General features: G+C 46.4%; 1 protein-coding gene across 3 annotated transcripts in view; it reads right to left on the bottom strand.

The window, feature by feature from the left end:
* The window catches only part of ELP2 (elongator acetyltransferase complex subunit 2), a 751,239-nt gene that overhangs the window by 132,940 nt on the left and 591,329 nt on the right, over window positions 1–26,970 (bottom strand). For all 3 annotated transcript variants that reach the window (XR_003854643.1, XR_003854644.1, XM_029589989.1), the window contains 2 exons: window positions 20,594–20,786; window positions 2,626–2,747 (listed from right to left, as the gene is read on the bottom strand). Coding sequence is in view for 1 of the 3 variants with exons in the window: in XM_029589989.1 (XP_029445849.1) it covers window positions 2,626–2,747; window positions 20,594–20,786 (315 nt within the window). In the remaining 2 variants the exon portion in view is untranslated. The remainder of the gene's footprint in view (window positions 1–2,625; window positions 2,748–20,593; window positions 20,787–26,970) is intronic.

The following is a 26,970-nucleotide window of genomic DNA, read 5'->3' as shown; positions in this document are numbered from 1 at the left end:
CCAAATATCAATAAAATATTTCAAAACAGCAGACATCGCATAATATCCTATAATTAAAATGGCAGTCAATCAAGAAAAATAAATTTAGAAAACCACCTTTACTTACCCCTCTCCAGCAACTCTCCTACTCCTTTCCCTTCCAGGCCAATAGCACTCACCAGAAGCAGCAAGGGCTGCTGAAGCTCTGTCCTCAATCTTCTTCCTTAGCACCCACAACCAGTCATTCACAACACACACACCCCCAATTAGACCCCACGACCAGTCTCGGTCTCTTTCACACCAGTCATCTTCCTGACCAGTCTCTCTCTCTCACACAGAAACACATCACCACCCTGACCAGTCTTGCTCTCTCAATCACACTCATGTTCTCTTATATACAAGCTCTCAATCACACACAAAAGCTCTCACACCCATTCACACCAGCTCTTACCCAGGCTTCCAGTCACACCCCTACACACAAGCTCTCACCCAAGCACCCATTCACACCCACAAGCTCTCACCCAGGCTTCCATTCACACCTACAGACACAAGCTTTCACCCAGGCTTCCATTCACACCCACAAGCTCTCACTCAAGCACCCATTCACACCAGCTCTCATTCGGGCTTCCATTCACACCCACACACACACGAGCTCTCACCCATTCACACCCACACACACAAGCTCTCACCCATGCATCCATTCACACCCTCAGACACAAGCTCTCACCCAGGCATCCATTCACACCCTCAGACACAAGCTCTCACCCAGGCATCCATTTACACCCTCAGACACAAGCTCTCACCCAGGCATCCATTTACACCCTCAGATACAAGCTCTCACCCAGGCATCCATTCACACCCTCAAACATAAGCTCTCACCCAGGCATCCATTCACACCCTCAGACACAAGCTCTCACCCAGGCATCCATTCACACCCTCAGACACAAGCTCTCACCCATGCATTCATTCACAACCAATGACACAAGCTCTCACCCAGGCATCCATTCACACCCAATGGCACAAGCTCTCACCCAGGCACCCATTCACACCCTCAGACACAAGCTCTCACCCAGGCATCCATTCACACACAGTCACACCAGCTCTCACCAAAAATAACTTCTTCCTTCACTGCAGGGATGGGGTCCAGTTCCACCGCGGCTTTAATCCGGCGGGCCTTCTTTTTTCGGCGCCACGGGGATGGGTGCCTCAGTCGGAGGTCGGATTTCCTCTTCGCCGCTGGGGGTCAGGTTTTCCTCTTCACCGCTACGGGGATGAGCTCCCGTAGCGGCCTTGTACCGTTGGAGTCGGGTTTTCCTCTTCACCGCTACGAGGATGGGCTCCCGTAGCGGCCTTGCACCATCGGAGTCGGGTTTTCCTCTTCACCGTTACAAGCATGGGCTCCCGTAGCGGCCTTGCACCATCGGAGTCGGGTTTTCCTCTTCACCGCTATGGGGATGGGCTCCCATAGCGGCCTTGCACCGTCGGGGTCGGGGTTTCCTCTTCACCGCTACGGGGATGGGCTCCCATAGCGGCCTTGCACCGTCGGGGTCGGGGTTTCCTCTTCACCGCTACGTGGATGGGCTCCCGCAGCGGCTTTGCTTCGTCGGGGTTCTACACTGCTATTCCTCCCACCCCCACTCCCGGGCAGTGCCATGCCTGCCTCACCGGCCAATCAAAGGCTTCCTCCCTTCTTCCTACTCCCACTGGCAGGTAGAAGGGAGGAGGCTTCCGATTGGCCTGTGCGGGGGAAGGCAGAAAGAAGGAGGCTTCCCATTGGGCAGTGGGGGTAGGAAGAAAGGAGGTTTTCAATTGGCCCGCGGGGGCTGGAAAAAGGGAGAAGGAAAGTACAACGGGGCAGTGGGACACGGGGAGACAAACACACCTGCCGGTGTTTGGCGACACACTAGTGTGTTGCGACACACCGGTTGAGAAGCGGTGGACAGGTCTGGGTCAACTTGGGGGCAAGCTGGATGAAGAAATAGAGGAATCTGAAAAACCTCAATATTAACTGGACAAACTGGTGGACTAATTGGAAAAATGGGAATGTGCCTCGTGTAAGCATGTTTTAAAATTCACTGTCATATGGCATAAAAGCAGGCAAGGTCCTATGGAAGACACACATGCGCTAGCTGTGCTCAAGTAAACTCTTAAGATTAGGTGCATACTTATGCACGGTTGGTGCATTTTAAAACATGTGCACGATTAAAAATTCCAGCGTATCCTCGCTTTCGCGCCGATATACGCATGTATGGGTACATGGGTGCTCGTTTTCAAATTACTGAAATAACGTACAAAATTCTAACTACAAGTCACTAAACTACCTGTGCTACTGAAAAAAATTAAACAGATTCTACTGAGCAACAGGAGACATTTGGCAGCTATCTGCCTGCTAGCTTTCTAAAGGGGGCTAATCTGTGCATTTTTCTACACTTTTATTTCTGAAAAAATAATCACATTATATCCCAATTTGCTTCTTCTATAAACAGATAAAGAAACCCCAAAATACTTTCTAACAGTTCTAGTCATTAATAGTGATGAAAAACAATTTTCCATATCTATGTATGAAGAGATATTTGCAGAGTAAAACAGCACTTTTGATTTTTGAATGAATACATTTGCATTTGTTTTTCCTTCCTGAGTAATTACCTTCTTGTCTCGACTTCCTGTGACAAAATATTTGCTATCTGGGCTCCAATCACATGACCAGATAATTCGGCTATGCACAGCTGTCTTTTTGTCTGTGTGCGCATACAGACTAAACACTGGTTCTGAAAAAAAAAAAAGAAAATTCTTATTTTAAATTAAATGTCATTTTACATCTCTTGCACATTAGAGTAAATGATATAATGCTCTATCCTGCAATCCTAGCAGAGTTATTCTAACATCTCCATTAGTACCAATGAGCAGTAAGTGTTCAGAGAAATATCAAGAGTAACTGCACCTACAAGCAAAATGAATGGACTAACTTCAGAGTTCTAAAGAATTCTAATAAATGTTAAAAAACAAACAAAAAAAAAAGTGGAAATGAGCATACCTCAAATTTAATATTTACAATTCTGTAGAATATAAAACATTGCTTGTATCAGTATTTTGGCTTTATACTATTTATTTTTTTGGTGCTTATTAATTTATCTTCCTATAAAAAAAAATGCTGCTGGCCCAACAGCTAAATAAAACACTATTGATGACAAGGTGGGTGATGTGAATTACTGACATCCCCTGTTGTCCTGATATGTCACAAGATGAAATTCAGTGATGATTCTGAGGAGGTATAAACAGAATTATCTGCATTTCTTAAAGTATCATACTATTATACAGCCATAGAGGCTTTGGGTGCCTTTAACAAATGACAGTAAATAATGGGAGTAGTTCTAGATGACAGAAAGGGAGATGTTCTGATTGAGGGCAGATCAGTTCACCTGGAGGTTTTGAGAGGCAAAAGGATCAAACGAGCTTGCCTCATATAAAGATGAATTATGTAAGTGACAAACTTTGCTGCCATCAGGTCTGGCTGTTTGACCATAAATTTTATTCCTGGAAAGACAATACCACCTTTAGTCTCTTGCAATTGTAAAGATAGTGGACCCTTGTGCTGTGGCGTGGTTGACGCAGTCTAGTAGGCGAAACTACTAGGCCCATGCCGACAGCGGTTGAACGCGCCCTGGACTGGGACAAGACTGGAGCTTCACCTATGCCAACCCTGTTCCCTGTAAGTTGAGCCTTTGGATTCTAGGGGCTAGCAGGACTTAGGTGAGAGTTCCACAGGGTGAACAGGGTAGTAGAGTCAAGGGCTGGGCCAAGGTCAGGGCAGGCAGCAGTTAGATGATTACCAGGTACAAGCCAAGGCAGGCAGCAAGCAAGGCATAGACAAGGCCAAGTAGCAGAGGTCAGTGGCAGGCGGCAGGCAAGAGAGTAGTTTGAATCCAGAGCAGAGGTCAATACCAGGCAGACATGTGAGGGACCAGGACGATGCAAGGCTGGAGGCAGGACCAGGCAGGATGGACTGGATGGAGCAAAGCAGGTTGGATGGGGCAAGGTAGGCTGAACGAGGCAAGACAGGATCAGGAACGCTGGAGCAGGAGGACCTGTTGCTGAGGCAAGGGAGAGCGGTGTTGGCGGGCCTTAAGCAGCAGGGCCAAGCAGCAGGGTCAGTGATGTCATCCGCGAGCACCAGAGAGTGCTTTCTTGCATCGGAGCCTTTACCATGTTCTGGGTTGAGTGCACACCTACAGAAAAACATGGCAGCTCAGGAAGGCAGGCGGCGGAGTCTTTGGTGCGGTTGCAGCTGAGGGAGGCCCAGGTGAATGAGGATGCTGGTGGGTCCTTCCTGCAACCAGACAATATTATAGAAATGCTATAACTTGTCCCAAGTTATGTTAGAAGCCTTATGAATTCCAACTGGGATCACAGACCGAATTTGGACTATATACAATTCACCACAAACCCTAATGTATGCTTCCATAAAGTTAAGAAAACAGTTATCTTGATTTATAGGGTAAATAACTGTACCTAATGAAACTATTCTGAACTTCTCTATTGGAAGATGATTTATATCACTGTTTTGGATGGGTCTGATTTGCCAGTCTTTTGGGGCTTGATTTTCAAAGTGACTTGTGTGCATAAAGCCCTTTTTATGTATATAATGGTTATTCTGAAAATCAGTCAGAGGTCAGTGCACATAAAAGTATGCATGCAAGCTGATTTCACATGTACTTTTACGTGTACTGAAGACAGGCATTTTGGGGGCTGAAGTTTGGATTTATATGCATATTTTTCATTTTAAAAGAATGCCTGTAAGTTATCCTGCACAAGCTATACCTGCATAAAGCAGATGTAACTTTGTGTGAGATAATTTGAGTATATTTGTCCAATTACCCAAGGATTTTCAAAGTGAAAACATGCACACTATTATAAAATTACCTTCCCTGGTAATTGGATAGATTAAACTTCACAACTGGCAAAAAGAAAAATATCATGCCTCAATAATTCTTGGTGAAGTCAAGGCTTGAACAGCTGGTATGGTAACTGATTTAGGTATTTTAATGATACTCCTAAAAAATCTATGGTCATCACTGATAATCCTGAAAAATGAGACACTGAAGGTGATTATAGAAAAGGACCCCAGTTTGCTGCCATCCTACATCAACTTCAGGAAACTTTTCTCCATGCTATAGAATTGTGGTAAATTACCTTCATTCTTAGACTGGTGTGTGACTATACCTCGAGTATTGTGTGTAGTTTTGACTGCCCTATCTCAAAAGAGATATATCAGCCTAGAAAAGGTCAAAAAGTGGTAAAAGGGATGGAAAACCTCCCTTATGAACAAAGGCTAAAGAGGGTTAGGACTCTGGAAAAGCTCCCTTATGAACAAAGGCTAAGGAGGATTAGGACTCTTTAGCTTGGAAAAGAAATGACAGAGGGGATATGATTGAAATTTATAAAATCATGAGTGGGGTGGAATGGGTAAATAGGAAATGGTTATTTATCCATTCAAACAACACCAGGACTAGGGGAAAGTCCATGAAACTAGCAACTGGCAGATTTTAAAAAAATCATAGGAAGTATTTTTTCACTCAGTGCACAATCAAGCTACGGAATCTGCTGCCAGAGGACACAGTCAAGGCGACTAACATAATGAGGATCAAAAGAGGATTGGAAACATTTCCAAAGGAAGTGTCCATATACAGTTATTAGTCAGATAAATTTGTGAAAGCCAATGCTTATCTCTGGGAGTATGATATGAGAAATAGATCAATAATTGGGATCTGATGGGTTCTTGTGACCCAGACTGGCTGCTGTTAGGAGACAGAATATTGGGCTTGATGGATCTTGGTCTGACCCAGCACAGCATTTCTTATGTTCTAAGGGATGGAGAATCAAGAAAGAGATCAGAAAGTACAGGGTGTCAAGATGGTGAGAGGGCCCAATTAGGAACACTGGAGTTCTATATTGACTTTTGGAAATAACAGTATGTCTCAGTTCTTTTTATTTGGAATAATCATGACATGGAACAGGATGCTGTAGGATGCTGGGCTTGATGGACCCTTGGTCTGACCCAGCATGGCAATTTCTTATGTTCTTATGGAACAGAAACATTCAAATGTATACCGCCAAGTATGCAGAGACCCCTGTGCAGACATAGCCAATCTGATACAACATCTGTAAGCTATGTGCACTGCAATGCACCTCCAAGTGTCTCAGCCATACTACAGTTTGGGCATGTGGAAGCCACAGCAGGTCATGAACCCTGTGCACAAAGCAAAACATGGTATGTACAATAAATCCCAATGATATTTGCATTATACTGGTTTGTAGCACATAACTTTTCAACTCGGCTTATAAAAATTTGCACAAAAGAAAATGTTTTTGAACAAAGCCTTTCAAAAATTAGACAGAACATTGGATGGCTCATTGTATCCATGATTGGGGGGGGGGGGGGGGGGGTGGAAGGTGGAGACTCAAAAGCCCAAATCCCTCCACTGCCAGGAGTGAGTGAAGCTTTCTGCATGTAAGTGGGGTAGAGTACGGAGGCTGCTCCTCCTGGCTGCTGACTGTGAAATAAACTTATAGGAGAAAGTGGGTCACTACAGTCCTCTGTGAGCCAACCCACTGGAAATCATACAGAAGGGGAAGGAAGAACGCCTATGAAAGATATGGCACTATCTATGACTATTAATGTACTGATCTATACTGTGGCTGCTGGAGATGATGGGAAGCAAGAGACTATGCTTACTAGGCTATCAGCTGTAGCTCTGGAGAGATCTTTAACTAAAAGAACTGATGCTTTATTGGTGCTTACTACTGGTTTGCTTGCTCAGGACCAGGCCCAGGCCATGACCTTAGTGAAATACACTTTTAGATTGAAGAGTGTCAAATTGAAAATTGCTGCCATACAATCAGTAAACATCATCTTAATCCAGGATAAAGGTACTGCATATCATATACTGGAGTCACTGGAGAACTACAAAAGACATCTCAATTTACATTTTTTGAATTTCCTCAGATATTATATCATCATTTTATTTTCCAGACACCTTAACATTACCATGCCCAAAGCGACTAACAACAAATTTAAAAAAATAATATCCATAAAAAACAAAAATTGCATGTAACTAATACAATCAATCCTTATCCATGAAAATAAACCTAGCAAACCAAAACATTATTAGAAAGTCCCCTAGTTACCCACTGTAACCTAGAAAATCCTATAGTTAGATCCAAAGTTAAAATTAACCTTGAACAGTTCGAATAGCCAGGTTTTTATTTTCTGTTTAAATTGGGTCAAACTGGAGGAAAATCAAATAAATATGGGTGGAATTACACATGACTTCCAATGTATAAATTACATATGAATCGACTTAATGAGAGTCAAAAGATTCACGAAATAAATACAAAACATCTACAAAAACTATTATAATAGCTTCATGGGTACATACAATATGTATAGCCTAAATCTAAAAACATCCCAATCACTCCACATTCATGCCTTAAAAACAAAATATACAACAAGATTTCTTGTAAGATACAATGAGATCTGTCTATATATATTAATGACCTACATCAAAGTTATGACATCTCTTAAAAATTTCCCTTGTCTTCTAGATAACAGACAATTTATCTAGTGTGCACCCCCTTGTGCGCGCATGTTATAAAATTGGGCGTACATTTCTACGCGCCACATAGCGCGCATAAATGTACCCCGCGCGCGTAGGTTTAAAAATCTGGCCCATCGTATGTATATATGAAGCTGATATAATAAAAGTTTTTGTAGATGTTTTGTATTTATTTGGTGAATCTTTTGACTCTCATTAAGTGGATTTAAACTGGAGGTAAACCATAGCTCTTTGGGAGTGCATTCCACAGGTGAAATGCTAAAAAAAAAGCATTCCCTGCATATGCTTTTTTTCTAGATTTCTTGTTGAGCAGGAAACACAAAAGCTCCTGTAGGCTAATCTCTAATGCATATATTGTAAATTTGAGTACTTGGAGAACTAAACAAGACATCTCAATTTAAGATTTTCTTAACGTCCCCTGTTCAGCACAAATTACAATAAAAACCATAAAATTAGCATATTACAATATTGTACACATAGAACTTAACATAAAAACAGTACATGTTTTTATTGTAAACCGGTGTGATTTGTATTTTATACAGGAATGTCGGTATATAAAAGTTAAAAATAAATAAATAATAAATAAATACATACACTTCAATACACCACTACCCTTGCATGGGGAGAATTAGACGCCAGGTGTGTCTGATTCATTCCACTGTCTGAGATGAAAAGCCAACATGACCTTGGGCAAAAAGGAAAGCACCGCACACAATGAAACTTCATCATCAGAAATCCGTAAAAAGGATCTCTGCATGATAAGGTCTGAAGATCTGAAATTCGTCTCAGTCTTCGGGTTAAGGTCTTTCAAAGAAGCCCTTTCCAAAGTTTCAAAGGGAGGTTCACACAGTACTCAAAGAACCAAATTAAGATTCTAGGACGGACAAACTCTATGGACTGGAGGATGCATATGCTTCGTTCCTTTAAGAAAATGTACTATGTCCGGATGAGACGCTAAGGGTCTTTCCTGCAATCTCCCTCTGGAGCCACCCAAGACTGCAACCTGGACTTGGAGAGTATAGGCTAAACCCTTTGACAAGCCCTCTTGCAAAAAGGTCAAGATGTGGGCAACGTTCGCCTGCAAAGGATCAATGTCATGGACCCCACACCAAGACTCAAACACTCTCCATACTCTGATAAAAAAGCCAAAGAAGTAGAGGATCTTCTAGCCTGAAGAGTAGTAATTGCCTGCTCAGAATACCCCTTCAAGTGGAAAAGTCGCCTCTCAAAAGCCAGGCCGCTAGACAGATGTGATCCACCTGCTCCAAAACGATGGGTCCTTGACGCAGCACTCCCTTCAGTCGGCTTAACTGGATGGGTCTGTCCGCTGCCAGCTAGACTAGATCCACAAATCATGGATAGTGTGGCCACTACAGCGCTACCAAGATCACTCTTCCCGGATGTTGCTCGATGTGGCGCAACACCCAACCTATGAGCGGACACGGGGAGAAGACATATAGCGAAAGTCTGGCTGAACTAGAGCGTTGATCCCTGAGGAATCGAATTTCCTCTAGCAGCTGGAAAACCTGGCCACCTTGGCATTTTTTTTGCATTGCCATGAGATTGAAATGGGGCTCACCTCACCTGCGCTAAATGAGGGCAAAGGCCTCCACTGACAGCTCCTCAAACAGCCTCTAACAGGATCTCTAGCTTCTGGTCTTGGGCATCTTTCAACACTGCTGACCCCTGCTGTGGGAATGTTGAGATTACTTACCTGATAATCTCCTTTTCCTTAGTGTAGACAGATGGACTCAGAACGAATGGGTATAGTATCCGCGTGCTAGCAGTTGGAGACGGATCTGACGTCAGCACGGGTGCATATATACCCCCACAGGAAGCGTAGCAACTTAGTAATCTTCCTTGCAAAAGCTGTTATGGATGTGTGTACTGACGCTCAGTGAAAAGTGAAACAGGATTCCCCTCACCGATTGCTAGTAGCTGGAGACCGCCAGCATTCCCAACCGGAAGGCGTTGACACCTGGTAGAGTGTACGCTCTTATGGAAACAGATGACATGGCTTACCTTGAATCGGTGAAACCCATGTACGCAGGCAGCTGGGCGGGATGCTGAGTCCATCTGTCTACACTAAGGAAAAGGAGATTATCAGGTAAGTAATCTCAACATTTCCTGGCGTGTAGCCAGATGGACTCAGAACAAATGGGATGTACAAAAGCTTCACTCCCAGCCTGGGCGGGAGGCTGCCTGAGGACCATGTAGTACTGCCCTCGCAAATGCTGAGTCCTCCCTGGCCTGGACATCCAGACGGTAGAACCTGGAGAAGGTATGGAGGGAGGACCACGTCGCCGCTTTACAGATTTCTGCAGGCAACAGCATCCTGGATTCTGCCCAAGATGCTGCTTGTGCTCTGGTAGAATGAGCCTTGACTTGTAGAGGCGGAGACTTCCCAGCCTCCACGTAAGCTGCTCTGATAACTTCTTTAATCCAGCGGGCGATGGTGGGCCGAGAAGCCGCTTCCCCTAGTCGTTTCCCGCTGTGCAGGACGAACAGATGGTCTGTCTTTCGTAGTTCTTGTGTCACTTCCAGATATCTAGGCAGCAGTCTGCCTATGTCGAGATGGCGTAGCAAACGCCCTTCTTCAGATTTCTTCAAACCTGCCGTGGTAGGCAAGGATATAGTCTGATTAAGGTGAAACTGTGAAACCACTTTAGGTAAAAAGGAGGGAACAGTGCGAAGATGGATAGCCTCTGGAGTGATTCTCAGAAAGGGACCACGGCAGGACAGTGCTTGTAGCTCTGAGATGCGGCGTGCTGAACATACAGCCAGCAAGAACACCATCTTCAAAGTGAGAGACCAGGGAGACAGGCCCCGAAGGGGTCTGAAGGTGGATCCCGCGAGGAAATCCAAAACAAGGTTGAGGTTCCATAAGGGCACAGGCCACTTCAGTGGCGGACGAATATGCTTGACTCCTGTCAGGAAGCGAGAAACATCTGGGTGCTTGGCAATGGTCTTGCCATCCCTCCTGGGACCGCAGCAAGACAGCGCAGCCACCTGAACCTTGATGGAGCTGAGGGAGAGACCCTTCTGAAGTCCATCTTGCAGGAAATCCAGAAAAATAGGAATTGTGGTCGCATGTGGATTGGTGCCATGAGTGTCGCACCATGCTTCAAATACTCTCCAGATCCTTACATATGTGAGGGATGTGGAAAACCTGCGAGCTCGGAGGAGTGTATCTATCACGGGCTCCGAGTAACCTCTTTTCTTCAGTCTAGCCCTCTCAATGGCCAGACCGTAAGAGAGAATTGAGCTGGATCCTCGTGGAGGATGGGACCTTGACGTAGAAGGTCCCAGAGAGGAGGCAGGGGAAGGGGCTCCATGTCCAGAATCCCCCAGTGATCCACAATCATCTGGAAGGCTGTGGGTGACAGCTGCCACTCTCCCGGATTTAGGCGTTCTCTGCTGAGGAAGTCTGCCGTGGTGCTGTCCTTCCCAGCAATGTGGACGGCGGAGATGTCCTGAAGATTCGCCTCTGCCCAAGCCATCAGTGGGGCGATCTCCAGAGATACTTGTTGACTTCTGGTTCCGCCCTGACGATTGATGTATGCCACTGTGGTGGCGTTGTCGGACATCACTCTGACTGCTCTGTTCTTCAGTCTGTGAGCAAATCGAAGACATGCCAATCGGACTGCCCGAGCCTCTAGGCGGTTGATGTTCCACGCTGACTCTTCTCTATTCCACCGCCCTTGTGCGGTAAGTCCTTCGCAGTGTGCACCCCAGCCACTCAGGCTGGCATCTGTGGTGAGCAGAGTCCACGTGGGAGAGGACATCTTCGACCCTCTGCTCATGTGGTTGGACTGCAACCACCACCGTAACTGGGTCCGTATTCTGGCAGGCAGAGGTAGGTGCGTGGAATAGTTCCGTAGACGGGGACTCTAGCGAGAGAGCAGGGAGTGTTGTAGAGGTCTCATATGGGCCCTTGCCCAAGGTACCACTTCCAGGGTGGATGCCATGAGACAGAGAACCTGCAGATAATCCCAAGCTATGGGCCGACTGGTTCCCATCAAGTACTGGATACGCGTCTGGAGTTTTAACCTTCTCTTGGTAGTGAGACTGACTGTGTCTGCCTGGGTGTCGAACTGTACTCCCAGGTATTCCAGTGACTGGGAAGGCTGAAGGCAACTCTTGCTGAGGTTGATCACCCAGCCCAAGCTTTCCAGAAGGGCGATCACTGTCGGTTGTCCGATGGCTCTCCTCTCGTGATTTCGCCCTGATCAGCCAATCGTCTAGGTAGGGATGACCAGAATTCCTTCCCGCCTGAGGGCCGCTGCTACCACGACAACCACCTTGGTGAAGGTCCGCGGTGACGTGGCCAATCCGAAGGGCACAGCCCGGAATTGGAAGTGGTGACCCAAAACCTTGAAGCGTAGGTAGCGCTGATGATCCGGATGGATCGGGATAAGCAGGTAGGCTTCCGACAAGTCTAATGCCGTGAGGAATTTTCCTGGCTGTACTGCGATCTTGACGGAGCGCAGAGTTTCCATGCGAAACCTCGGGACCTGTAAGTATCGATTGACTGACTTGAGGTCCAGTACAGGCGAAAAGGTGCCCCCTTTCTTGGGTACCATGAAATAAATGGAATAGTGTCCAGAATTCACTTCCCAGACAGGTACTGGGATGATAGCATTCAAGGACAGGAGCCTCCCCAAGGTAGCTTCCAATGCTGCCTTCTTGTGTATGGGTCATAGTTGGTGATTCGATTATTAGGAATGTAGATAGCTGGGTGGCTGGTGGGCATGAGGATCGCCTGGTAACATGCCTACCTGGTGCGAAGGTGGCGGACCTCACGCGTCACCTAGATAGGATTTTAGACAGTGCTGGGGAGGAGCCGGCTGTCGTGGTACATGTGGGCACCAACGACATAGGAAAATGTGGGAGGGAGGTTCTGGAAGCCAAATTTAGGCTCTTAGGTAGAAAGATTAAATCCAGAACCTCCAGAGTAGCATTCTCTGAAATGCTCCCTGTTCCACGCGCAGGTCACCAGAGGCAGGCAGAGCTCCGGAGTCTCAATGCGTGGATGAGACGATGGTGGCAAGGAAGAGGGATTCAGTTTTTTTAGGAACTGGGGAACCTTTTGGGGAAGGGGGAGTCTCTTCCGAAGGGATGGGCTCCACCTTAACCAGGGTGGAACCAGACTGCTGGCGCTAACCTTTAAAAAGGAGATAGAGCAGCTTTTAAACTAGAACAAAGGGGAAAGCCGACAGTCGCTCAGCAGCGCATGGTTTGGAGAGAGGTATCTTTAAAGGATACTAATGATGCATTAGAATTAGGGCATCCCGACAGTGAGATTCCAATAATTAGAAAAGTAGTCCAAGTGCCTGTAACTAAAAACTCACCTGAGCTAAAAAATTCTAACTTATCCCTATCAATTAAAAAGCAGAATAAAAATACAAACAAAAAACAAACTTTGAAATGTTTGTATGCTAATGCCAGAAGTCTAAGAAGTAAGATGGGAGAATTAGAATGTATAGCAGTAAATGATGACATAGACTTAATTGGCATCTCAGAGACATGGTGGAAAGAGGATAACCAATGGGACAGTGCTCTACCGGGGTACAAATTATATCGCAATGACAGAGAGGAGCAGTCGGGAGGAGGTGTGGCGCTTTATGTCCGGGATGGCATAGAGTCCAACAGGATAAACATCCTGCATGAGACTAAATACAAAATTGAATCTTTATGGGTAGAAATCCCTTGTGTGTCAAGGAAGACTACAGTGATAGGGGTATACTACCGTCCACCTGGTCAAGATGGTGAGATGGACAGTGAAATGCTAAGAGAAATTATGGAAGCTAACCAAATTGGTAGTGCAGTAATAATGGGAGACTTCAATTACCCCAATATAGACTGGGTAAATGTATCATCGGGTCACACTAGAGAGATAACGTTCCTGGATGGAATAAATGATAGCTTTATGGAGCAATTGGTTCAGGAACCGACGAGAGAGGGAGCAATTTTAGATCTAATTCTCAGTGGAGCACAGGACTTGGTGAGAGAGGGTAACGGTGGTGGGGCCGCTTGGCAATAGTGATCATAATATGATCAAATTTGATTTAATGACTGGAAAAGGAACAGTGTGCAAATCCAAGGCTCTCGTGCTAAACTTTCAAAGGGAAACTTTGATAAATGAGAAAAATTGTTAGAAAAAAACTGAAAGGAGCAGCTACAAAGTAAAAAATGTCCAAGAGGCGTGGTCATTGTTAAAAAATACCATTCTAGAAGCACAGTCCAGATGTATTCCACACATTAAGAAAGGTGGAAAGAAGGCAAAACGATTACCGGCATGGTTAAAAGGGGAGGTGAAAGAAGCTATTTTAGCCAAAAGATCTTCATTCAAAAATTGGAAGAAGGATCCAACAGAAGAAAATAGGATAAAGCATAAACATTTGCAAGTTAAATGTAAGACATTGATAAGACAGGCTAAGAGAGAATTTGAAAAGAAGTTGGCTGTAGAGGCAAAAACTCACAGTAAAAACTTTTTAAAATATATCCGAAGCAGAAAGCCTGTGAGGGAGTCAGTTGGACCGTTAGATGATCGAGGGGTTAAAGGGGCACTTAGAGAAGATAAGGCCATCGCGGAAAGATTAAATGATTTCTTTGCTTCGGTGTTTACTGAAGAGGATGTTGGGGAGGTACCCGTAATGGAGAAGGTTTTCATGGGTAATGATTCAGATGGACTGAATCAAATCACGGTGAACCTAGTAGATGTGGTAGGCCTGATTGACAAACTGAAGAGTAGTAAATCACCTGGACCGGATGGTATACACCCCAGAGTTCTGAAGGAACTAAAAAATGAAATTTCAGACCTATTAGTAAAAATTTGTAACTTATCATTAAAATCATGGAGGATAGCAAATGTAACCCCAATATTTAAAAAGGGCTCCAGGGGCGATCCGGGAAACTACAGACCGGTTAGCCTGACTTCAGTGCCAGGAAAAATAGTGGAAAGTGTTCTAAACATCAAAATCACAGAACATATAGAAAGACGGTTTAATAGAACAAAGTCAGCATGGCTTTACCCAGGGCAAGTCTTGCCTCACAAATCTGCTTCACTTTTTTGAAGGAGTTAATAAACATGTGGATAAAGGTGAACCGGTAGATATAGTATACTTGGATTTTCAGAAGGCGTTTGACAAAGTTCCTCATGAGAGGCTTCTAGGAAAAGTAAAAAGTCATGGGATAGGTGGCGATGTCCTTTCGTGGATTGCAAACTGGCTAAAAGACAGGAAACAGAGAGTAGGATTGAATGGGCAATTTTCTCAGTGGAAGGGAGTGGACAGTGGAGTGCCTCAGGGATCTGTATTGGGACCCTTACTGTTCAATATATTTATAAATGATCTGGAAAGAAATATGACGAGTGAGATAATCAAATTTGCAGATGACACAAAATTGTTCAGAGTAGTTAAATCACAAGCAGATTGTGATAAATTGCAGGAAGACCTTGTGAGACTGGAAAATTGGGCATCCAAATGGCAGATGAAATTTAATGTGGATAAGTGCAAGGTGATGCATATAGGGAAAAATAACCCATGCTATAATTACACAATGTTGGGTTCCATATTAGGTGCTACAACCCAAGAAAGAGATCTAGGTGTTATAGTGGATAACACATTGAAATCGTCGGTTCAGTGTGCTGCGGCAGTCAAAAAAGCAAACAGAATGTTGGGAATTATTAGAAAAGGAATGATGAATAAAACGGAAAATGTCATAATGCCTCTGTATCGCTCCATGGTGAGACCGCACCTTGAATACTGTGTACAATTCTGGTCGCCGCATCTCAAAAAAGATATAATTGCGATGGAGAAGGTACAGAGAAGGGCTACCAAAATGATAAGGGGAATGGAACAACTCCCCTATGAGGAAAGACTAAAGAGGTTAGGACTTTTCAGCTTGGAGAAGAGACGACTGAGGGGGGATATGATAGAGGTGTTTAAAATCATGAGAGGTCTAGAACGGGTAGATGTGAATCGGTTATTTACTCTTTCGGATAGTAGAAAGACTAGGGGGCACTCCATGAAGTTAGCATGGGGCACATTTAAAACTAATCGGAGAAAGTTCTTTTTTACTCAACGCACAATTAAACTCTGGAATTTGTTGCCAGAGAATGTGGTTCGTGCAGTTAGTATAGCTGTGTTTAAAAAAGGATTGGATAAGTTCTTGGAGGAGAAGTCCATTACCTGCTATTAAGTTCACTTAGAGAATAGCCACTGCCATTAGCAATGGTTACATGGAATAGACTTAGTTTTTGGGTACTTGCCAGGTTCTTATGGCCTGGATTGGCCACTGTTGGAAACAGGATGCTGGGCTTGATGGACCCTTGGTCTGACCCAGTATGGCATTTTCTTATGTTCTTATGTTCTTATTCCACAAACTTGTCTGGAGGGAGATGATGAAAGTCCAGATAATAACCCTCCCGGATAATGGCGAGGACCCACTGGTCCGACGTGATCTCGACCCATCTGGGGTAGAAGAGGGTTAACCTGCCCCCTATGGCTCCGTCCCCCAGATGAATCGGCGGATTCTCATTGTGAGGTGCGGCCGGGACCTGAGCCCGGGCCTGCTCCCCTCTTGCGCTGCTTGGTCCGAAAGGTCTGATTCCTGGCCTGAGGATGTGGTGCCTGGTAGCGAGTCCTGTAAGGAATGAAGCGCTGTGAACTCCTGCCCCTGGAGGGCCTTGGAAAGGCGCGCTGGCCGCTTCTGAACCGATCTTCCGGCAGTCTAGGCACTGGAGAGGCACCCCATGTACTGGCCAGTTTATCAAGGTCGCTGCCAAACAGAAAAGAGCCCTTAAAGGGCAATCTGGTGAGGCGTGTCTTTGAAGGCGCATCAGCTAACCATCTCCGGATCCAGAGCTGCCTCCTGGCGGCTACGGAGGATGAGATCCCCTTAGCTGTTGTCCGGACTAGGTCTGATGCAGCATCCATGAGAAATGAGAGAGCTGACTCCATGTCAGCTGCTGGAGCGTTGTTCCTAACCTGTGACAAACAGGCACGCGTCACCACTGTGCAGCAGGTTGCGATCCACAAAGAGAGAGCTGCCACCGCAAAGGTCTGTTTCAGAATGGCGTCCAGTCGCCAGTCATGAGGCTCCTTGAGGGCCGTCCCCCCTTCAACTGGAATGGTAGTGCGCTTGACCACAGCGCTAATCAAGGCGTCCACCTGAGGGCACGCCAGCAGGTCCTGGATAGCCGGTGCCAATGGGTACATGCCCGTCAGGGCCCGGCCCCCTTTGAAGGAAGCCGCTGGTGCCGCCCATTCTAAATCTATCAGTTGTTGTGCTGCTTGCAAGAATGGAAAATGGCGGGCTGTAGGACGAAGACCTTCCAGCAGGGGGTTCTGCGCAGAGGGTACCGTAGCGCTGGGACCTGTAATATCCAACTCCGCCAGACACTGAGACACCAGGTCAGAGAGATCCTCCTTAGGGAAGAACTGCCTCATGGTTCTATATGGCTCAATCCCTGGGGGAAGTTCCCCCTCGTCCGGGAGTTCAGACTCATCCGGTGAAACTTCCTGGTCTGACTGATCTGGACTGTCCAGCGGTGGGAGGACCCGCTCACGATAAGGGCGTGAGGGTCTAGGAACAGGATCCGCAGGAGCCGCCACCGCAGTGGCTGCCGCAGCAGCCGCCGCAGTCGCAGCCACCGCAGGAACCGCAGGAACAACAGGAACCGCAGGGCCTGGACAGGAAGCTGTTTGCATCTGTACAAAGGCATGAATCCCCTTAAAGAGATCCACCCAGGAAATGGAAGCAGCCTCTAATCGCCGGGGTACCAGATCCCCCGGGATTCCCGATTGGTCGAGACTGCCCGCTAAATCCGGGGTAGCCCCTGGAAAACTATCAGCAAATTGTGGCTGAGACTGGTCCTGGCCCGAGGGTCCCACGGCCTCCTCACATTGGGCACATAGGGAGTCTGGCTCTTCACTGTGCGTGGCTTGAAGCTGGCTTGCAGAGCAGAAGCCGAGGGCTTTAATGCCGGAGGCAGGCGGCGCCCCTGCCGAAGACGCTGAGGCGTTCTGTTCCATTGAAAAGTATGCGCTGAATGAGCAGCGGCAATAATATATGCTTAATAGAACAGGCGCTGAATAATAATATGCGGCAGCAATATGCGCTTAATACAACAGGCGCACAATAATAATATGCGGCAGCAATATGCGCTTAATACAACAGGCGCTTAATAATATGCGGCAGCAATACACGCTTAAAACAACAGGTGCTCAATAATAATATGCGGCAGCAATATGCGCTTAATACAACAGGCGCACCATACTAATAATATGCGGCAGCTATATACGCTTAATAGAACAGGCGCTTAACAATAATAATATGCGGCAGTTATATACGCTTAATAGAACAGGCGCTTAGTAATAATATGCGGCAGCGATATATATACAACAAGCGCTCAGCCATATGCGGCTAACAATATACGCTCAATTGTATGCAATATGCTCTCAGCAATATGCGGTTAGCAATACACGCTCAATGGTATGCAATATGCTCTCAGCAATAAGCGGTTAGCAATACACGCTCAATGGCAGTCAATAGGCTCTCAGCAATAGGCGGTTAGCGATACACACTCAATGGTATGCAATATGCTCTCAGCAATAAGCGGTTAGCAATACACGCTCAATGGCAGTCAATAGGCTCTCAGCGATAGGCGGTTAGCAATACACGCTCAATGGCAGTCAATAGGCTCTCAGCGATAGGCGGTTAGCAATACACGCTCAATGGCATTCAATAGGCTCTCAGCGATAGGCGGTTAGCAATACACGCTCAATGGCATTCAATACGCTCTCAGCAATATGCGGTTAGCAATACACGTTTAATGGTATTCAATATGCTCTCAGCAATAAGGCAATATACGCACAATGAGGAATATAATATGCACTTAGTCATAGAGCTGCGCCTATTACGGGCGCTCAATACCTGAACAAGGCCCACAAAATGGCGCCCTCCACGGCGTGCCACGCCGCCGATCCTCTGTTCCTCGGAGACCAGAAATAAGAGATGTACACCTTACCTGATCCTCGGCGCTTCCCGGCTGTAACCCGGGCGGTCTCCGGCTGCGGGGGGAGAGGGCAAGTACCTTCACCGCCGTGTTTGAGGATATGCACCCGCTGCCTCGTCCACGCCGGGACCGAGGCGCCTCGTATGCCTCACCCGAACCTCGCCCGGGGGCTATGTCCCTGCCGCAATTCGGCCACCGGATCGAGGACTTAAACCTCCGGGGGATCACGGAAATCACCCCGGGAAACTCTACTGGGGGAGGGACCTTAGGGTATCACCGCAGGAGTGCGGGGTTCGATGTTGTAGAAGTTGCAGTTGAAAGAAAGTAGAAAATAGAAAGTAGATTTGGAAAACACGCTCAGCGAGCGTGCAGGCTCTCCAAACTGCTTTGGAGACAGAAATTACTAAGTTGCTACGCTTCCTGTGGGGGTATATATACACCCGTGCTGACGTCAGATCTGTCTCCAACTGCTAGCACGCGGATACTATACCCATTCGTTCTGAGTCCATCTGGCTACACGCCAGGAAATGGTAATTTTCTTCGTCACCGCCAACACTGTCACATCCACCTTTGAAAGCTTCCAAAGCTCTAAGGTGTCCTCCAGCAGGGGATACAACTTGGCTATAGCCCTGGCCACTTTCAGCCCTTCCTCCAGAAAACCCCATTCTTGGTCAATCAGCTTTTTCATCTTCTTCGGCAAAGGAAAGGCATTCGGTGGCCCATGCAGTCCATCCAACACTGGGTTTATCCCCTTGTTGTCGGAATGCTCCTGCACAACCTTGATTCCCAGTTTTTCTAGGACCTGGCAGATGAGGAATAACCCCACCACCCTAGGATCATCCCCTTCCGCGAGAGGAACATCATCCACATCCAGGTCAGCACCCACCGGGGCCAGTCGCTGGATCTGCACCCTGACCAGCACCCTGGTCAATACGCAGATCCTCCTGAGGATCGTCGTCATCCGAGTCTTCAGATGAGTTCTCCTCCACTCCCGGTCAATCTAGGCCCAAGAGGCGAAGAATGCCCCCCGACCTTGGAGGCGCCTCAGCTCGAGACTTCTTAGCTGTGCTTCAGGATTTCTGGATGGACGATCGCTTACCCGCTGCTTCCTTCTTGGCGAGGTAGGCTTCATGTAATAACAATACAAAATCCATGGAAAATCCATCACATTCCCCGTCTTCTGCAGCTGCCAGGTCCTTCCCTGGTTCCACTGGCACCTCTCTACCTTCTCCAGACTCCTGCTGTATCGGAGCAAGCGAGGCAGGAGTCCCTGTACTCTCTATTCATGGCAGGCCTCCTGCTATATGGAGACAAAATGGCTGCCGAGCTGACTGCCACTGCTGAACGAAGGCCTACCTGACACTTTTTTTCTTAAAGAAACAACCCAGAGCAGCCCAAAAAAAACAAAGGGAAGTTATACTTTCCTGTTTCTGAGTGCTCCTGGCTGCCGCAGATAGCTGGACTGGGTGAGAAGGCTTCAAGGGAAGGGAGGGAACCAGGACCCCTGGCTTTCCCTCCCCCTGGAAGGGTTGAGCCTGGCCAGGGATTTCATACCCCCCGCTTGCCCTGCTCAACTAGAGGGATGGCCACGAAGGAACCTAACACCTCTGGAAGCTCAGACTTCACTTCTGTCTTCTTTCTAAACCTATTTTACACTAAAATTATATCTTCTTCTTTTCTTATTTCTTTTTAAACTAAGTTCAGACTGCAGGTTTGCACCTCTACCATCTGCTGGAGACAGAAATACTGACGGACTGCAGGTGGCACTCTCAGTTAAGTAACAGTGCCTGAAAAGTTTTTATTCTCTGCTCCATCTGCTGGTAGGGATGCAAAACCTACTTGTCTGGACTGATCTGGGGTTGAACAGGAACAAGAGATTTTGCAAATTTTGCAAATTGCTATTTAAGAGCATCATAACAAGAAGATAAGAAACAGAATACAAACTGTCAACAAAAATGCTTACAAGCGAACATACACACACCTGACTGGGTTTGATTTTCATCATCTTGTTTCCACAGCGACCAGTTCCTGTCTCTGGAAACTGCTAATAAGAATTTATCGTTGGGAGAAAAAGCCATCTGAGTAACTGTCAGGTTGTGGAAAGACAAGCTTTGCAGCTGCTTCCAAGAAGCAGTGCTCCACAAGATAATTGCTGCATGCTCTTTTTTGGATGCCTACAAAGGAAAAAAAATAAAAATTAACACTAACTTTGAAAAGGTATTCAACTGGGTTAATGTTGGATTTCAGCAATGGCAATTCATTTCTGATTTTATAACCAGATGAGAAAATAAAAAACAAACAAAAAAACAAAACAAAACAGGAGATGACTCCTTTAATCGTACTCAGAGGTGTATAGCAATGATATATGCCTGGCTAAAATATAAAAGTGTTTTTTCTTTATTCTCATTATTTTAAGTGATATGCCTTTCATCATCACTGCTAGCAGAACAAGACACAAGAGAGTAGAAATTGTTTTTAGATTTTAACATAAATACAGGGCCGAGATCAATTAGAAGCCAGGGTAATTATGCAGCTAATGTCCTATAATCTACTCCCAGTGGAACTCTTCACAGCTGCACAAAGAAGAATATGCACAGAATTCCCTACCTACGCAAAATTTTATAGTTTGTACACAGAACTAGCCCTAGGAGCAGTGTTGGGCCTCAGTCGAAGGAGGTAATAGGTGATGTATAGGTCTGTGCCAGCCAGAAGGTGAAAGTGGTCTTCATGTCGGCTCTATTTCTTTTACTTCGCTTAACATATTGTCCCCACTATTCTGACATTTCTTTGACCTTCACACCTCCTTGTCAAGTCTGACTCTCAATCACCACAGGCTCTGACTTCTGCTGCTGCGGGAGCAAGCTGGTCAGGAAGATGGTCTTCTTCACAGGTTTTTTTTTTAAAGTTGTGCCAGAGTTTCTCCTCTTTCATGGCTTGGAACAGCGGTGATAATAGGGCCGACAGGCAGCATCCCCAACATTAACAGTTGAAAACTGAAGTAATGGTGGAGGACAGAGTGTGGTTTGAGCCTAGGGGTTTGGGGGAGGGAGGCCTATAATGAACTGAGCCTGGGCCGGTGTGGGAAAGAAGGAGAAAGTGATATCTAACTACAGAGGAGTGTTGCACCTGAGGTGGGAGAGATGAAGGGAGTCCTAGGGGGTGGAAAAGGAATGGGAAGAGAACACTTGGGGATGGGTGTACAGCCAGGGGTGGGGGAGAGGAAGGGAAAAGAGCACTGGGAGGTAGGTGCTGAGCTTGGGTTGTAGGGAGAGAGCGTGCTAAGAGGTGGGTATTGAGCCTGGTGTTAGGGGTGGCGAGGTCTAGGATGGGGGAAAGGATAGCACTAAGGGGTGGGGTTTTGAGCCTTGGGAGTGGGAAGGAAGGTTGCGCGAGCTGCTGGGATTTGAACATGGGATGAATAAGAAACAGCTGGAGATTTATTCTGGTGGGTAGGAGAAAGAGCTGGGATGGGTTGGGGTTAGGGAAGAGGAGGAACAAAGAGCAAATTGGATGGGAGAGGGTGTGCTGGAGGTTTAGCCTGTGGGTAGGAAAAAGATCTGGTTTGGGGGGAAAAAAGTTGGAGAAGTAGGGGAGACTGAGATAGGTATAGAGAAGAGTTGAGGGGATTGAAGCCTCAGGAAGATGAGTTGGATCTTATAATGTATTTTTATAGTACTCCTGGGGGATATCTGAAAAATAAATAATTTAATTCTGCATCTTTGAGCAGTAATTTTTTTTTGGTATTGCATTTTAAATTATTACTCAAAGACAATAATTAAATAATGTTATTCTGACAAATAATGTATGCAGAATTTAGCAAACTAACAATTTTTTGCACAGAATTCCCACAGTAGCAATAATCTTTTCTAGGCTACTATGAACACATAAGGAGATTGGTGAAGGTCTTCACTGATTCATAGACAGAAGCATGATGGCAGAAAAAGACCATATGGCATATCTAGTCTGGCTATCTGCTCAATTAATTTAGCTTTACAAATCACATCACTCCCTCAGAGATCCCCTGTATTTATCCCATGCTTTCCTGAATTCAGATACTGGTTTTTATCCCACTGTCTCCACTGGAAGGCTGTTTCACACATCCACCACCCTCTCTGTATAACATTACTCCTGGGTCTACCCCCCTTTCAGCCTCATCACATCTTCGTGAGCAACATTGCGGAAGGGATAGATGGTAAAGTTTGTCTATTTGCAGATGATACTAAGATCTACAACAGAGTGGACACGCCGGAAGGAGTACAGAGAATGAGATGGGATTTAAGGAAGCTGGAAGAGTGGTCGAAGATGGCAGCTGGGATTCAATGCCAAGAAAAGCAGAGTCATGCATCTGGGGTGTGGTAATCTGAAAGAACTATATGCGTTGGGGGATGAAGGGCTGATGTGCACGGAGCAGGAGAAAGACCTTGGGGTGATAGTGTCTAATGACCTGAAGTCGACGAAGCAGTGTGACACGGCGATAGCCAAAACCAGAAGAATGCTGGGCTGCATAGAGAGAGGAATATCTAGTAAGAAAAGGGAATTGATAATCCCCTTGTACAGGTCCCTTGGTGAGGCCTCATCTGGAGTGCTATGTTCAGTTCTGGAGACCATATCTCAAAGGAGACAGAATGGAGATGGTCCAGAGAAGGGCGACCAAAATGGTGGGTGGTCTCCATCGAATGACTTATGAGGAGAGGTTGAAGAACCTGGAGGAGAGGAGGAGCAGGGGTGATATGATACAGACCTTCATATACTTGAAAGGTTTTAATGATCCATGGTCGTCAACAAACCTTTTCCATTAGAAACAATTTAGTAGAACTAGGGGTCACGATTTGGAAACTCCAGGGAGGAAGACTTAGAACCAATGTCAGGAAATATTTCTTCACTGAGAGGGTGGTGGATGCCTGGAATGTCCTTCTGGAGGAAGTGGTGAAGACTAAAACTGTGAAGGATTTCAAAGGGGCATGGGATAAACACTGTGGATCCCTAAAAGGCTAAAGGGTGGGAATAAATAAAAAAGCTTAAATGGCACGGAGCGGCAGTTACTACCCTTAAGAGAAACATGGGGGCAACCTGCATGGAGCGGCAGTTACTACCGTAAGAGAAACATGGGGGTAACCTGCCAGAGCGGCAGTTACTACCCTTAAGAGAAACATGGGGGAAACATGCACGGAGCAGCAGTTACTACCTTGGGAAGCTTGCTGGGCAGACTAGATGGATCATTTTGGTCTTTTTCTGCCGTCATTACTATGTTACTATGTTATGACCCCCTCATTCTAGAGCCTACTTTCCACTGAAAGAGGCTCGCTCCTATGCATGGAAATCTTTGAGATATTTAAATGCTTTATCATATCTCCCCTTTCCTCTAAGATATACATCCCCATGCGTTTTAGAATGAAGACCTCTGACAAGTTTAGTAGCCACCCTCTGGACTGACTCCAACTGATTTATATCATTTTGAAGGTGTGGTCTCCAGAATTGTACACAGCATTCCAAATAAGGTCTCACCAAGAACCTACACAGGGGCTACATCACCTCCTTTTTTCTGCTGACCATTCATCTCCCTATGAGGCCAAGCATCTTCTGGGTTTTGCAGTCACTTTAGCCACCTGTTTGGCCACCTTAAGATCATCAGAAACAATCACCCTAGGATCCCGATCTTTAGTATTTAGAAATATTTCACCTCCAATATTGTACCTCTTGTTATTATTTGTGATAATTGTGGGTGGATCCTTGGGCCGGTGGCAGATGACCACGCCCCCGGGGGAAGATCCAGAGAGGGGCCACCGGTCAGGCTCAGAGTTGGGAGACAGACACACACTAGATCTTTTATTTAAATTGGATATTGAACCACCAGAGGTGGCAGAAGTGAGCTGGAAGAGCCCCGCTGGGCTGTAGTCCCTCAGGCACTGGAACAGCGATCCCAGGATGGCTGAGCTGTAGAGAAACTGAAATATAGTGAGTAGGCAGTATGCAGAGTTCAGGAACAGAACCTGGATGGTAACACTCACACAATAGTCCCTTGAGGCAGCCCAGATGCTGGAATGAAGTAGGCCCTTGAGGAGCGAGTACCTGGTTCCAGGGAAAGCTCTGAGAGAGAGAGGTTAACTCACTGGTGTTGTAGGCAGCGGTGACTTCCTAGCAGAAGTTGTATTCGGCAGCAGGTCCAGGAACGTGGGCCCTCGAGGAGCGAGTACCGGTTCCAGACTGCGACCTGAAATGTAAGAGAGAGCGCGAGGCTCCCAAGGAGCGGGTACCCCTGGTAAAGTCCGAGGAGGCAGAGTAGCAAGATATGCAGAGAGCGAATCCCATTCGCAGCCCAGTAAACATATGAACGCTAACCTTTGCTAACTCGAACAGCTATCAAAAACGAAGACCTTTGAGGATGACGTCATCCCAGGGGGACGCCCCTGAGGTTCGCGCCACAGCTGGTACTTGAGTCGGGGCCGCGCCGTGCCCTTAGGCCTCAGGAGAAACATGACGGAAGGCAGCATCTAGCCGGTCTGGGAATGCTGGAGGAGATCGGCAAGATGACGCCACGGCAGCCAAACTTCCATCAACCAAAGAGGGAGTCGCCAAAGAGGTAAGGTGGGCGGAGTGGAGACGTTGGGCAGCGACGGTCGCAACACCTCTCCCTTGCAAGTTTACATCATAAAGACATTACTCTGCATATTTTAGCATTAAATCTTTGTCGGCAGACTCTAGACCATTTCTCAAGCTTTTTTAAATCTCTCCTCAAGTTTTCCACACCTTCCAGTCTGTAGTGCAGATTTTGGAATCATTGGCAAAAAAACAAACCTTTCCTGATAGTCTTTCTTCAATATCACTTACAAAAATGTTGAAAAGAACTGGTCCAAAGACTGATCCCTGTGGCACTTCACTAGTGACATCCCCATCTTCAGAGTGAACTTCATTTACCACTACCCTTTGTTGCCTCCCACTCAACCAGCTTCTAATCCAGTCACTTTAGGGCCCATACCAAGGGTGCTCAATGTATTAATTATTTACCTATGTGAGACCGTGCCAAAGGCCTTACTGAAATCCAAGTATAATGCTAATTCTTTCCCTGATGCAATGCTCTGTCATCCAAACAAATACATTGATCTGATTCATCTGACAAGACCTAACTCTAGTAAAAACACACTGCCTCAGATCTTGCAATGTGCTGGATTCCAGAAACTGTACTATCCATTATTTTAGCAGCAATTCCATTAATTTATTTACCACAGAGGTCAGACTAATTGCTGTAACACCGATGGAGAAGTGGACCCTTGTGGATGTGGTTTGATTGGTGCTGCCTAACGAGCGAACCTGCTAGGCTCTCACCGGCAGCTGGGAGGGACAGACCAAAGCTTTGCCTATAACAACCTCCTCTCCCGCAGGTTGAGCCCTTGGGTTCTGGTGGCTGGCAGGACTTAAGTGGGTTCCTGTGGCTATTCAGATCCAATGTCCAATCCAAGCAAGGGTCATGGCAGGCAGCAGACAGCAGAATAGATACCAAGCCAGCGATCAGGGCAGGCAGCAGACAGGAGAGGTCAGAAGCCAGGTCAAGTTCAGAATCCAAAGAATCAATCCGAGATGAACAGGACAGACAAGGCAAAGAAGAAACAAGGTAACCAGGATGAGAGAGACGAGGAAGACAGGGCACAGGTGACAACAGGGAACAAAGATCAGAGAGACGGAGGACACGGCATGGATAGGCAGTGATAAGAAATGGGAAACAAGACAGGAGCAGGCAGGGCAAGGGACAAACTAACACTAACAATATGCATTAGGACACTTGGACACCAGGGGATCTGTTGCTGAGGCACTGATGACATGCCCAGACAGGGCTTAAATAGGAGACATCGTCTGATGTCATCAAGGGGTGCCGGTGTGGATTTCCTGCTACGGTCATCGGGCATGCTGGTGTGATCTGGGTCTGGCTGTCAGCAATGCTGCGCTGAGCAGCGACAGCATGAGGGGACGGTACCCGTTTCAGAGCAGATCTGATGTGGCATTCGCTGTGAGGCCTTCCTGCAAGCCACCAACCATAGCAATACCCCTTTCTGCAAAGCCTCCCACCCCATATCCTGGGCTTCTTGTGAAATTTCTTGTGGAATTCTGCCAGAAATTGGGGGCAGGTTCCAAGCAATGAGATACTGTATTTTATTCTGAACCTGGTGGGAATCTAGGATTTCTTTCATCTTGAACTGGGTGTCTTCCTCAATGGTGATTTCAGGTTTTCGGAGGGGTGGTCAGCCTGGCCAAGAAAGAATCACAGGTTTCAACAAGGAGATGTGGAAGACATATATACATAGGGATGTGGGAAGCATGAGTTTATAGGTGACTGGATGGAGTTGCCGCTCGATTGGAAAAGGC

This window comes from Rhinatrema bivittatum, chromosome 2 (assembly GCF_901001135.1).
Source record: "Rhinatrema bivittatum chromosome 2, aRhiBiv1.1, whole genome shotgun sequence".
Classification (NCBI taxonomy): domain Eukaryota; kingdom Metazoa; phylum Chordata; class Amphibia; order Gymnophiona; family Rhinatrematidae; genus Rhinatrema; species Rhinatrema bivittatum.
The sequence above is the reverse complement of the archived record's forward strand: the minus strand, read 5'-3'. Positions and strand labels throughout refer to the sequence as shown.